Here is a 14,606-nt window from a genome sequence, read left to right as displayed (position 1 = left end):
GGAAGGCCATGAATTCTGAAAACATTCTCGATGATGATTTGTGCCGTCTCTTTAGCAGAAGGAAGCTTAGCAAGGGGAATGAAATGAGCCGCCTTAGAGAACCTATCAACAACCGTAAGAATAACAGTCTTCCCCGCTGACGAAGGCAGTCCGGTGACAAAATCTAAGGCGATGTGAGACCACGGTCGAGAGGGAATAGGAAGCGGCCTGAGACGGCCGGCAGGAGGAGAGTTACCGGACTTAGTCTGCGCGCAGACCGAACAAGCAGCCACGAAACGACGCGTGTCATGCTCCCGGGTGGGCCACCAAAAACGCTGGCGAATGGAAGCAAGCGTACCCCGAACGCCAGGGTGGCCGGCTAACTTGGCAGAGTGAGCCCACTGAAGAACGGCCAGACGAGTAGGAACGGGAACGAAAAGAAGGTTCCTAGGACAAGCGCGCGGCGACGGAGTGTGAGTGAGCGCTTGCTTTACCTGCCTCTCAATTCCCCAGACAGTCAACCCGACAACACGCCCCTCAGGGAGAATCCCCTCGGGGTCAGTGGAGGCTACTGAAGAACTGAAGAGACGAGACAAAGCATCAGGCTTGGTGTTCTTAGAGCCCGGACGATAAGAAATCACGAACTCGAAACGAGCGAAAAACAGCGCCCAACGCGCCTGACGCGCATTAAGTCGTTTGGCAGAACGGATGTACTCAAGGTTCCTATGGTCAGTCCAAACGACAAAAGGAACGGTCGCCCCCTCCAACCACTGTCGCCATTCGCCTAGGGCTAACCGGATGGCGAGCAGTTCGCGGTTACCCACATCATAGTTACGTTCCGACGGCGACAGGCGATGAGAAAAATACGCGCATGGGTGGACCTTGTCGTCAGAGAGGGAGCGCTGAGAAAGAATGGCTCCCACGCCCACCTCTGACGCGTCAACCTCGACAACGAACTGTCTAGAGACGTCAGGTGTAACAAGGATAGGAGCGGATGTAAAACGATTCTTGAGGAGATCAAAAGCTCCCTGGGCGGAAACGGACCACTTAAAGCACGTCTTGACAGAAGTAAGGGCTGTGAGAGGAGCTGCCACCTGACCGAAATTACGGATGAAACGACGATAGAAGTTTGCGAAGCCGAGAAAGCGCTGCAGCTCGACGCGTGACCTAGGAACGGGCCAATCAATGACAGCTTGGACCTTAGCGGGATCCATCTCAATGCCTTCAGCGGAAACAACAGAACCGAGAAATGTGACGGAGGAGGCATGAAAAGTGCACTTCTCAGCCTTCACAAAAAGACAATTCTCTAAAAGGCGCTGGAGGACACGTCGAACGTGCTGAACATGAATCTGGAGTGACGGTGAAAAAATCAGGATATCGTCAAGGTAAACGAAAACAAAGATGTTCAGCATGTCTCTCAGGACATCATTGACTAATGCCTGAAAGACAGCTGGAGCGTTAGCGAGGCCGAAAGGAAGAACCCGGTATTCAAAGTGCCCTAACGGAGTGTTAAACGCCGTCTTCCACTCGTCCCCCTCCCTGATGCGCACGAGATGGTAAGCGTTACGAAGGTCCAACTTAGTGAAAAACCTGGCTCCCTGCAGGATCTCGAAGGCTGAAGACATAAGAGGAAGCGGATAACGATTCTTCACTGTTATGTCATTCAGCCCTCGATAATCTATGCAGGGGCGCAGAGACCCGTCCTTCTTCTTGACAAAAAAAAACCCCGCTCCGGCGGGAGAGGAGGAGGGGACTATGGTACCGGCGTCAAGAGCTACAGACAAATAATCTTCGAGAGCCTTACGTTCGGGAGCCGACAGAGAGTATAGTCTACCCCGGGGGGGGGTGGTTCCCGGAAGGAGATCAATACTACAATCATACGACCGGTGTGGAGGAAGAGAGGTGGCCCTGGACCGACTGAACACCGTGCGCAGATCGTGATATTCCTCCGGCACCCCTGTCAAATCACCAGGCTCCTCCTGTGAAGAAGAGACAGAGGAAACAGGAGGGATAGCAGACATTAAACATTTCACATGACAAGAGACGTTCCAGGAGAGGATAGAATTACTAGACCAATTAATGGAAGGATTATGACAAACTAGCCAGGGATGGCCCAAAACAACAGGTGTAAAAGGTGAACGAAAAATTAAAAAAGAAATGGTTTCACTATGATTACCAGAAACAGTGAGGGTTAAAGGTAGCGTCTCACGCTGAATCCTGGGGAGAGGACTACCATCCAGGGCGAACAAGGCCGTGGGCTCCTTTAACTGTCTGAGAGGAATGTCATGTTCCCGAGCCCAGGTCTCGTCCATAAAACAGCCCTCCGCCCCAGAGTCTATTAAGGCACTGCAGGAAGCTGACGAACCGGTCCAGCGTAGATGGACCGACAAGGTAGTGCAGGATCTTGAAGGAGAGACAGGAGTAGTAGCGCTCACCAGTAGCCCTCCGCTTACTGATGAGCTCTGGCCTTTTACTGGACATGAAGTGACAAAATGACCAGCGGAACCGCAATAGAGACAGAGGCGGTTGGTGATTCTCCGTTCCCTCTCCTTAGTCGAGATGCGGATACCTCCCAGCTGCATGGGCTCAGCACCCGAGCCGGCAGAGGAAGATGGTAGTGATGCGGAGAGGGGGGCAACGGAGAACGCAAGCTCCTTTCCACGAGCTCGGTGACGAAGATCAACCCGTCGCTCAATGCGAATAGCGAGTTCAATCAAGGAATCCACGCTGGAAGGAACCTCCCGGGAGAGAATCTCATCCTTTACCTCTGCGCGGAGACCCTCCAGAAAACGAGCGAGCAAAGCCGGCTCGTTCCAGCCACTGGAGGCAGCAAGAGTGCGAAACTCAATAGAGTAGTCTGTTATGGATCGATTACCTTGACATAGGGAAGACAGGGCCCTGGAAGCCTCCTCCCCAAAAACAGATCGATCAAAAACCCGTATCATCTCCTCCTTAAAGTCCTGATACTGGTTAGTACACTCAGCCCTTGCCTCCCAGATTGCCGTGCCCCACTCACGAGCCCGTCCAATAAGGAGAGATATGACGTAGGCGACACGAGCAGTGCTCCTGGAGAAAGTGTAGGGCTGGAGAGAAAACACAATATCACACTGGGTGAGGAACGAGCGGCATTCAGTGGGCTCCCCAGAGTAACACGGCGGGTTATTGATTCTGGGCTCCGGAGATTCGAAAGCCCTGGAAGTGGCCGGTGGATCGAGGCGGAGATGGTGAACCTGTTCTGTGAGGTTGGAGACTTGGGTGGCCAGGGTCTCAACGGCATGTCGAGCAGCAGACAATTCCTGCTCGTGTCTGCCTAGCATCGCTCCCTGGATCCCGACGGCTGAGTGGAGAGGATCCGAAGTCGCTGGGTCCATTCTTGGTCGGATTCTTCTGTTACGGTGCGTGAATGAGGACCCAAAAGCGAATTAACTTAAACAGAGCTTCTTTAATTACCAAACATAGGTAGGCTCAGACGGACCGGCAGATTCCGACAGGACAAGACAAGGTTACAGCAAACATGACGACAGTCTGGTTCAGGCATGAAACACAACAAACAAGAATCCGACAAGGACAGGAGCAGAAACAGAGAGATATAGGGACCTAATCAGAGGGAAAAAGGGAACAGGTGGGAAAAGGGGTGACGAGGTGGTTAGGAGGAGACAAGGCACAGCTGGGGGAAAGAGGGGGAGAAAAGGTAACCTAACAATGACCAGCAGAGGGAGACAGGGTGAAGGGAAAGGACAGAGACAAGACACAACATGACAGTACATGACAAACATACTGAATGTAGGGAGATTTACCTCTTAACATACTGAATGTAGGGAGATTGACCTCTTAACATACTGAATGTAGGGAGATTGACCTCTTAACATACTGAATGTAGGGAGATTTACCTCTTAACATACTGAATGTAGGGAGATTGACCTCTTAACATACTGAATGTAGGGAGATTGACCTCTTAACATACTGAATGTAGGGAGATTTACCTCTTAACATACTGAATGTAGGGAGATTTACCTCTTAACATACTGAATGTAGGGAGATTGACTTGGTAACATATTGAATGTCCTCTATTGAGACAGAGAGACAGAGAGAGAGACACAGAGAGAGAGACAGAGAGAGAGAGACAGAGAGAGAGAGAGAGAGAGAGAGAGAGAGATAGAGAGAGAGTGAGACAGAGAGAGAGAGAGAGAGATAGAGAGAGAGTGAGACAGAGAGAGAGAGAGAGAGATAGAGAGAGAGTGAGACAGAGAGAGAGAAAGAGAGAGAGAGAGAGAGAGACAGAGAGAGAGAGAGAGAAAGAGAGAGAGAGAGAGACAGAGAGAGAGAAATCTCAGTAAGACCAGAATAATGGTGTTCCAAAAAAGGTCCAGTCGCCAGGATCACAAATACAAATTCCATCTAGACTCTGTTGCCCTAGAGCACACAAAACTATACATACCTTGGCCTAAACATCAGCGCCACAGGTAACTTCCACAAAGCTGTGAACGATCTGAGAGACAAGGCAAGAAGGGCATTCTATGCCATCAAAAGGAACATAAATTTCAACATACCAATTAGGATTTGGCTAAAAATACTTGAATCAGTCATAGAGCCCATTGCCCTTTACGGTTGTGAGGTCTGGGGTCCGCTCACCAACCAAGACTTCACAAAATGGGACAAACACCAAATTGAGACTCTGCACGCAGAATTCTGCAAAAATATCCTCCGTGTACAACGTAGAACACCAAATAATGCATGCAGAGCAGAATTAGGCCAATACCCACTAATTATCAAAATCCAGAAAAGAGCCGTTAAATTCTACAACCACCTAAAAGGAAGCGATTCACAAACCTTCCATAACAAAGCCATCACCTAAAGAGAGATGAACCTGGAGAAGAGTCCCCTAAGCAAGCTGGTCCTGGGGCTCTGTTCACAAACACAAACACACCCTACAGAGCCCCAGGACAGCAGCACAATTAGACCCAACCACATCATGAGAAAACAAAAAGATAATTACTTGACACATTGGAAAGAATTAACAAAAAAACAGAGCAAACTAGAATGCTATTTGGCCCTAAACAGAGAGTACACAGCGGCAGAATACCTGACCACTGTGACTGACCCAAAATTAAGGAAAGCTTTGACTATGTACAGACTCAGTGAGCATAGCCTCGCTATTGAGAAAGGCCGCCGTAGGCAGACATGGCTCTCAAGAGAAGACAGGCTATGTGCTCACTGCCCACAAAATGAGGTGGAAACTGAGCTGCACTTCCTAACCTCCTGCCCAATGTATGACCATATTAGAGAGACATATTTCCCTCAGATTACACAGATCCACAAAGAATTCGAAAACAAATCCAATTTTGAAAAACTCCCATATCTACTGGGTGAAATTCCACAGTGTGCCATCACAGCAGCAAGATTTGTGACCCGTTGCCACGAGAAAAGGGCCATTGTAAATACAACCCATATTTATGCTTATTTATTTTCCCTCGTGTACTTTAACCATTTGTACATTGTTACAACACTGTATATATATATATGACATTTGTAATGTCTTTATTGTTTGACATTTCTGTATGTGTAATGTTTACTGTTAATTTATATTGTTCATTTCACTTTTGTATATTATCTACCTCACTTGATTTGGCAATGTTAACACGTTTCCCATGCCAATAAAGCCCCTTGAATTGAATTGAGAGAGATAGAGAGAGAGAGAGAGAGAGAACCAGAGAGAGAAAGAGAGAACCAGAGAGAGAGAGAGAGAGACAGAGAGAGAGAACCAGAGAGAGAGAAAGAGAGAACCAGAGAGAGAGACAGAGAGACAGAGAGAGAGAGAGAGAACCAGAGAGAGAGAAAGAGAGAACCAGAGAGAGAGAGAGAGAGAAAGAAAGAGAGAACCAGAGAGAACCATGGAGAGTGAGACTGAAAGAGACAGACGGAAAGAGAGATGGAAAGAGAGAGGGATGAGAGAGGGATGAGAGCTAGAGGTATGTGTGGTCTGAGGTGGTTCAGGGTTCTAGCTGACAGTGATCAGCTAAGGACTTACGGCTGTAGTCACCTTTGACCCCTTAGCACCCTGCTGTGCCCCTCAGCTAACAGCTCAATTTCAGACCAGTCAGTTCAGCCAACCCTGCTAAGGGGTCAATTTCAGACCAGTCAGTTCCTACACCAGGCTGCGTTCCAAATTGTTCCCTAGTCCCTATATATTACCATAGGTCTCCAGTTAAATGCAGTGCACTATATAACGCTCCTGCCCTGTTTCATATAGATAGGGCCTCATTTAGGCCTGAAATATCCGTCTTCCACAGGACCACACAGGAAACTCAGAAGTAATAACAACATCCTTCAACTTAATACAGGCAGAAATTAAGAACAACGACACTTTAAGAGAGTGACTTCTTTCTATTTTCATTATACGTTGTTTATCAACGTGAGAACCTCCTGATTCCTGACTCCTAACTCCTAGATCCTAACTCCTGTCCTGACTCCTAACTCCTAGATCCTAACTCCTAACTCCTGTCCTGACCCCTAACTCCTAACTCCAGTCCACTCCTAACTCCTGTCCTGACTCCTAACTCCTGTCCTGACTCCTGACTCCTAACTCCTGTCCTGACTCCTAACTCCTGTCCTGACTCCTGACTCCTAACTCCTGTCCTGACTCCTGACTCCTAACTCCAGTCCTGACTCCTAACTCCTGTCCTGACTCCTAACTCCTGTCCTGACTCCTAACTCCTGTCCAGACTCCTAACTCCTGTCCTGACTCCTAACTCCTGTCCTGACTCCTAACTCCAGTCCTGACTCCTAACTCCAGTCCTGACTCCTAACTCCTGTCCTGACTCCTAACTCCAGTCCTGACTCCTAACTCCTGTCCTGACTCCTAACTCCAGTCCTGACTCCTAACTCCTGTCCTGACTCCTAACTCCTGTCCTGACTCCTAACTCCTGTCCTGACTCCTAACTCCTGACTCCTGACTCTTGTCCTAACTCCTAACTCCTAACTCCTGTCCTGACTCCTAACTCCTGTCCTGACTCCTAACTCCTGACTCCTGACTCTTGTCCTAACTCCTAACTCCTAACTCCTGTCCTGACTCCTAACTCCTGTCCTGACTCCTAACTCCTGTCCTAACTCCTATCCTAACTCCTAACTCCTGTCCTGACTCCTAACTCCTGTCCTAACTCCTGTCCTAACTCCTGACTCCTCACTCCTAACTCCTATCCTAACTCCTAACTCCTGTCCTAACTCCTAACTCCTGTCCTGACTCCTCACTCCTAACTCCTATCCTAACTCCTAACTCCTGTCCTAACTCCTAACTCCTGTCCTGACTCCTAACTCCTAACTCCTGTCCTAACTCCTAACTCCTGTCCTAACTCCTAACTCCTAACTCCTATCCTAACTCCTGTCCTAACTCCTATCCTAACTCCTAACTCCTATCCTAACTCCTGTCCTAACTCCTATCCTAACTCCTAACTCCTAACTCCTGACTCCTGTCCTAACTCCTATCCTAACTCCTAACTCCTAACTCCTAACTCCTATCCTAACTCCTATCCTAACTCCTAACTCCTAACTCCTGACTCCTGACTCTTGTCTCACTGAAGGCTGAATAAAATAACCATTACATTCCGTTCCAAAAAGCCCAACCTGCCCTTACAGCTTACAGTCATACCTATTAACTATTAACTATTAACTATTAACTATTAACTATTAACTAACAGTAAATATGGCAACATTGTCAAGCAGAAACACCCATGAAGAATGAAGGAAGATTGACCCGTAATGAGTGTGAAACACAAGTGTACATTACCGAATGTTGTTTTCGGTTGAAGTGGATGTTTTTTAACATGAGAATCCTGTCCTGACTCACTCAAGGCTGATAACCATTCAATTTCAACACACAGTCGTTCCAACAAGCCCAACCTGCCCTTCCCGGCTGGATAAATAAATAAGGCTGTACGTGTTTGGTACTTGTGATTTCTAAATGGACCCACCAAAACAGCTCTGTTCCTCCTGGGATGTTCAGCAAGCTTTAAAAGGATGTGTGATGTAGTGTGATCAAGAGGTTGTCTCTAGCTCGCCCCACATTGTGAGGGAAGGAGTGTGTGTGTGTGTGTGTGTGTGTGTGTGTGTGTGTGTGTGTGTGTGTGTGTGTGTGTGTGTGTGTGTGTGTGTGTGTGTGTGTGTGTGTGTGTGTGTGTGTGTGTGTGTGTGTGTGTGTGTGGTTGGCTTCGTTTAGTCCACGCATGAGATTGAGGTGAGTAGGGAAGAGAGAGAGAGAGAGACGGACCAGACAACAAAATGCAACATCTAGCCTTAATGCACAGCAGACCCATTGGAGAATGAGAGAGAGAGAGAGAGAGAGAGAGAGTGTGAGAGAGAGAGTGAGAGTGAGAGAGAGAGTGAGAGTGAGAGTGAGAGTGAGAGAGACAGAGAGTGAGAGAGTGAGAGAGAGAAAGAGAGTGAGAGAGTGAGAGTGTGTGAGAGAGAGAGAGAGAGAGAGAGAGAGAGAGATGTAGAACATCTTTCTTTCATGCCTCTGACAAGGAAGCAGAGAGGCAGAGAGGCAGAGAGGCAGAGAGGCAGAGATTCAGAGAGGCAGAGATTCAGAGAGGCAGAGAGGCAGAGAGACAGAGAGGCAGAGAGGCAGAGATTCGGAGAGGCAGAGATTCAGAGAGACAGAGAGGCAGAGATTCAGAGAGGCAGAGATTCAGAGAGACAGAGAGACAGAGAGGCAGAGAGGCAGAGGCAGCGAGGCAGAGAGGCAGAGTGGTAAAGTGCACCTTTCAACAACAGCTGCTAAAAGATTCATGTTCCGATTCCGACAAAAGACTATCAGGATGTATCCTATCCCATAAATCTCTCTTTAGAAACATATCCTTGTATTATTGATGGAGATAAAATGTAAATAAATGGCCAAACAGTCCAGGGCAATGATAGAGAGAGGATGTGTGGTTCCGTGTCCCAAATCACACTCTATTTCCCACATAGTTGTAAATAGTTGTGGTAGTGCACAATACAGGGTTTGGGACACTATCTGCCATTTGAAACACTGTCTGAATGCATGGGTAAGCTTTCCTAAGTGTGTCCTGTCTTCTATCGCTTTGTTGACCCATGTCTTCAGACTGTGTACATACGATGGAGGAAGCCTCTACCAACAGTGTCAGGAATAGACAGGACAGTAGATATCGAACAGATACCTGTGCACGTGGCCTATAAGGTGCCTTGTGATACAACGCTATTAGTAGGGAGAGTTGGACATCGTTCAATCCCTTCCTAAAATAATGGACTGTATCTGGAATCTGGCTGCACTTCTCTGATTTACCACCAGAGGGTAGAACAATCAGAACTGTGGTCCGGCATATGGAATGGAATATAGAATACTCCCCAACACTCCGCTGGTTTATGGAGGATTCTAGAATTCTGTGTAGGGTAGATGTTGTTGTTGTTGTTGTTGTTGTTGATGATCTGGAATTTGATAAGGGGGCGATGGGGAATATGTAGTGGCAGATTACAGAGAGATAACTCCAATAGCTTGTTATGAGCGACACTGAGCCAGAAACAGCAGGGAACTGGAAATGGTGAGGATATAGACAGTCACAAGCAGACCGCTCACTGTGGTGGTGGGACATACACACAGCACTGTTCTCACAGTGGGACTGATTGGAAGTGGCTATTCAGAGAAGACCAGGGAATAATCAATATGGTAGCATATGTGGCTAGGGTGTACCTCAGTATCTATCATTTGGATAGGAAACAATTGGAATTTACTAAATTGTAAAATCTCCTGTGAATCCCCCCCCCACCTCCCTCCATTCCTCCCCCACTTCTCTCTCACCTGCAGTCCAGCTTCTCCAGTTCGAAGTGGGGGTTGAAGTTTAGGACGACACGTTGGGAGGGTTCTGGGGCGGTGACGACCCAACGACAGTTCTGGTGTGGGGGGTACTCCAGAGGGTACCCTGGGGTGGTGATGTACCCGGCGCCACTGGCGTCTACTTGTCCGCCACACGGTTTGCTGCCTTCAGGACAGAGGACACAAAGGCATCAGTTAGGACGTGAATTAGATCAGGTTTTTTTTTTAATGAGGTGTAACGACAGTATTGGAAAAGGAGAAGGTGAGAAGCTATAATTCGGTAAAAAGTTTGGACACACCGACTCATTCCTGGCTTTTTCTTCATTTTGACTGTTTTCTACATTGTGGAATAATAGTGAAGACAACAAAACTATGAAATAACACATATGAGTGATAATCATAATAATAGTGAATAGTGAGAGAAGGCCAAGACTGTGGAAAGCCATCAAGGCAAAGTGCGGCTACTTCGAAAATATATTTGTTGAACACTTTTTTAGGTTACTGTATGACTCCATATGTGTTATTTCATAGTGTTGATATCTTCACTATTATTCTACAATAAAAATAACAAATAAAAAACATTTGACTGGTACTGTAGGTTTATACATGTTTATGTACAGTTGAAGTCTGAAGTTTACATTAAAACTAGTTTTTCAACCACTCCACAAATTTCTTGTTAACAAACTATAGTTTTGCCAAGTCGGTTAGGACATCTACTTTGTGCAGGACACAAGTAATTTGTCCAACAATTGTTTACAGACAGATTATTTCACTTATAATTCACTGTATCACAATTCCAGTGGGTCAGAAGTTTACATACACTAAGTTGACTGTGCCTTTAAACAGCTTGGAAAATTCCAGAAAATGATTGACAAAGATTAATTGGCATCATTTGAGTCAATTGGAGGTGTACCTGTGGATGTATTTCAAGGCCTACCTTCAAACTCAGTGCCTCTTTGCTTGACATCAAGGGAAAATTAAAATACCAAATTGTAGATTTCCAAATGTCTGAAGGCACCACGTTCATCTGTACAAACAATAGTACGCAAGTATAAACACCATGGGACCACGCAGCCGTCAAACCACTCAGGAAGGAGACGCGTTCTGTCTTCTAGAGATGAACGTACTTTGGTGCGAAAAGTGCAAGTCAATCCCAGAACAACGGCAAAGGACCTTGTGAAGATGCTGGAGGAAACAGGTACAAAAGTATCTATATCCACAGTAAAACAAGTCCTATATCGACATAACCTAAAAGGCCGCTCAGCAAGGAAGAAGCCACTGCTCCAAAACCACCATAAAAAAGCCAGACTACGGTTTGCAACTGCACATGGGGACAAAGATCGTACTTTTTGGAGAAATGTCCTCTGGTCTGATGAAACAAAAATATAACTTTTTGGCCATAATGACCATCGTTATGTTTGGAGGAAAAAGGGGGAGGCTTGCAAGCCGAAGAACACCATCCCAACCGTGAAGCACGGGGGTGGCAGCATCATGTTGTGGGGGTGCTTTGCTGCAGGAGGTACTGGTGCACTTCACAAAATAGATGGCAACATGAGGAATGAAAATTATGTGGATATATTGAAGCAACATCTCAAGACATCAGTCAGGAAGTTAAAGCTTGGTCGCAAATGGGTCTTCCAAATGGACAATGACCCAAACATACAAAATGGCTTAAGGACAACAAAGTCAAGGTATTGGAGTGGCCATCACAAAGCCCTGACCTCAATCCAATAGAACATTTGTGGGCTGAACTGAAAAAACGTGTGTGAGCAAGGAGGCCTACAAACCTGACTCAGTTACACCAGCTCTGTCAGGAAGAATGGGCCAAAATTCACCCAACTTATTGTGGGAAGCTTGTGGAAGGCTACCTGAAACGTTTGACCCAAGTTAAAGCATTTAAAGGCAATGCTCCCAAATACTAATTGACTGTATGTAAACTTCTGACCCACTGGGAATGTGATGAAAGAAATAAAAGCTGATATAAATCATTCTCTCTACTATTATTCTGACATTTCACACTCTTAAAATAAAGTGGTGATCCTAACTGACCTAAAACAGGGAATTTTTACTAGGATTAAATATCAGGAATTGTGAAAAACTGACTTTAAATGTATTTGGCTAAGGTGTATGTAAACTTCAACTGTATATCATGTCATTCCGTCCGTCCATTCGGTATGTATGTATGTATGAATTGTGAAAAACTGTAAGATTACCCAGTTTAGTTTTCCTGACTTCCCTGCCATCAGTTACACACTCCCTCACAGCTACGCACTCCCTTACAGCTACGCACTCCCTAACAGTTACACACTCCCTTACAGCTACGCACTCCCTTACAGCTACGCACTCCCTAACAGTTACACACTCCCTAACAGTTACACACTCCCTCACAGTTACACACTCCCTTACAGTTACACACTCCCTCACAGTTACACACTCCCTTACAGTTACAAACTACCTTACAGTTACACACTCCCTCACAGTTACACACTCCCTTACAGTTACAAACTACCTCACAGTTACGCACTCCCTTACAGTTACACACTCCCTTACAGTTACACACTCCCTTACAGTTACAAACTACCTTACAGTTACACACTCCCTCACAGTTACACACTCCTTTACAGTTACAAACTACCTCACAGTTACACACTCCCTTACAGTTACGCACTCCCTTACAGTTACACACTCCCTCACAGTTACACACTCCCTTACAGTTACAAACTACCTTACAGTTACGCACTCCCTCACAGTTACGCACTCCCTTACAGTAAGCAATTGTTGGAGTGGTTGAAAAACGAGTTTTAATGACTCCAACATAAGTGTATGTAAACTTCTGACTTCAACTGTATATAGAAGTATATATATATATATATATATATATATATATATATATATATATATATATATATATAGATATAGATATAGAGGTATATAAATATATAGAAGTATATAGATAGAGGTATGTACATATATAGAAGTATATATCTATAGATATAGAGGTATTTAAATATATATAAGTATATAGATATAGAGGTAAACATCAGGACACTGCTGATATCACCATAGTTACAGCAGTGTGGAACGGTAAACATCATGACACTGCTGATATCACCGTAGTTACAGTAGTGTGGAACGGTGAACATCAGGACACTGCTGATATCACCATAGTTACAGCAGTGTGGAACGGTAAACATCAGGACACTGCTGATATCACCGTAGTTACAGTAGTGTGGAACGGTGAACATCAGGACACTGCTGATATCACCGTAGTTACAGTAGTGTGGAACGGTGAACATCAGGACACTGCTGTGATCCTATCTTCCTTTTCTGTAGAATAATAAAGTCCGCATTTGTAGTGGAACATTGAAACAGGAAGTGACAGACAGACAGACAGACAGTGTGTTAGCGGTCAGGGGTCAGGTTAACGCTGTGAGTTAGATAGATTGGCTCACAAAGCCTCCATTCTGACCCAGAACAGACACTCACACGCTCTAAGATAGTTCTTCTCCTCTCTGTCTCCTTATCGTACGGACACTGAATAGCGTTTCACCACAAACCATGTCTTAGAAAGGCAGGGAGGAGGACTCTAATGTTGACTGTAGACAATTAGACAAACCAACTGGTTTATTATACAGCCGTAGAGAGGAGAGGAGAGTGAGAGGAGAGGAGAGGAGAGGAGAGGAGAGTAGAGGAGAGGAGAGGAGAGGAGAGGAGAGGAGAGGAGAGGAGAGGAGAAGAGGAGAGGAGAGGAGAGGAGAGTAGAGTAGAGTAGAGGAGAGGAGAGGAGAGGAGAGGAGAGGAGAGGAGAGGAGAGGAGAGGAGAGGAGAGGAGAGGAGAGGAGAGAATTTCATATGTACAACCTATGTTTACTGTAGCAGAGTGAGGCATTGTAACAGAATCCGTTTTGACCTATAAATAGAGTTGTTACTGTCAACCTGCTCCCTCCTTCTAGCAGACAGTCAGACACACCAACACACAGACAGACACCGGTCCTATACACACCAACACACAGACAGACACCGGTCCTATACACACCAACACACAGACATACACCGGTCCTATACACACCAACACACAGACAGACACCGGTCCAACACACAGACAGGCACCGGTCAAAAACACACCAACACACAGACAGACCCCGGTCCTTTACACACCAACACACAGACATACACCGGCCCAACACACAGACAGACACCGGTCCTATACACACCAACACACAGACAGACACCGGTCCTATACACACCAACACACAGACAGACACCGGTCCAACACACAGACAGACACCGGTCCAACACACAGACAGACACCTGTACACACCAACACACAGACAGACACCGGTCCAACACACAGACAGACACCGGTCCTGTACACACCAACACACAGACAGACACCGGTCCAACACACAGACAGACACCGGTCCAACACACAGACAGACACCGGTCCAACACACAGACATACACCGGTCCTGTACACCAACACACAGACAGACACCGGTCCAACACACAGACAGACACCGGTCCTGTAGTCGGTGTCTCTGTGGTAGTGTCCCAGCAGGAGCTTCTGGGACAGCTTTCAGAGGAAGAGACACATTTGATTGACATTTTAGGGTCTGTGTGTGTGGCCCACACGCACACACGCAAACACACAGACACACACACACACTGTGGCTGGCTTCCACCATGTCTCTGACCAGGTCTACAGTACGTCACCGTTGCTCTATGCCAGCCAACTACACTCTCCTCTCCTTTCAGGATTAATAAACATTGTGGTCCATTTCCCTTCATTCTCCATCACCAT

The 14,606-nt window shown here is 46.4% G+C and overlaps 1 protein-coding gene across 2 annotated transcripts in view; it reads right to left on the bottom strand.

Moving 5' to 3' along the window:
• The window catches only part of LOC149984732 (neuropilin-2-like), a 432,234-nt gene that overhangs the window by 341,274 nt on the left and 76,354 nt on the right, over positions 1-14,606 (bottom strand). For both annotated transcript variants that reach the window (XM_090230491.1, XM_090230492.1), the window contains exon 2: positions 9,791-9,971. In XM_090230491.1, the coding sequence (XP_090086617.1) occupies positions 9,791-9,971 (181 nt within the window). The remainder of the gene's footprint in view (positions 1-9,790; positions 9,972-14,606) is intronic.

This window comes from Oncorhynchus mykiss, chromosome 3 (assembly GCF_057628025.1).
Source record: "Oncorhynchus mykiss isolate SJ-2025 chromosome 3, ASM5762802v1, whole genome shotgun sequence".
NCBI classification, from domain to species: Eukaryota; Metazoa; Chordata; class Actinopteri; order Salmoniformes; family Salmonidae; genus Oncorhynchus; species Oncorhynchus mykiss.
Note: the sequence above shows the minus strand (reverse complement) of the source record. Positions and strands in the feature narration are given on the sequence as shown.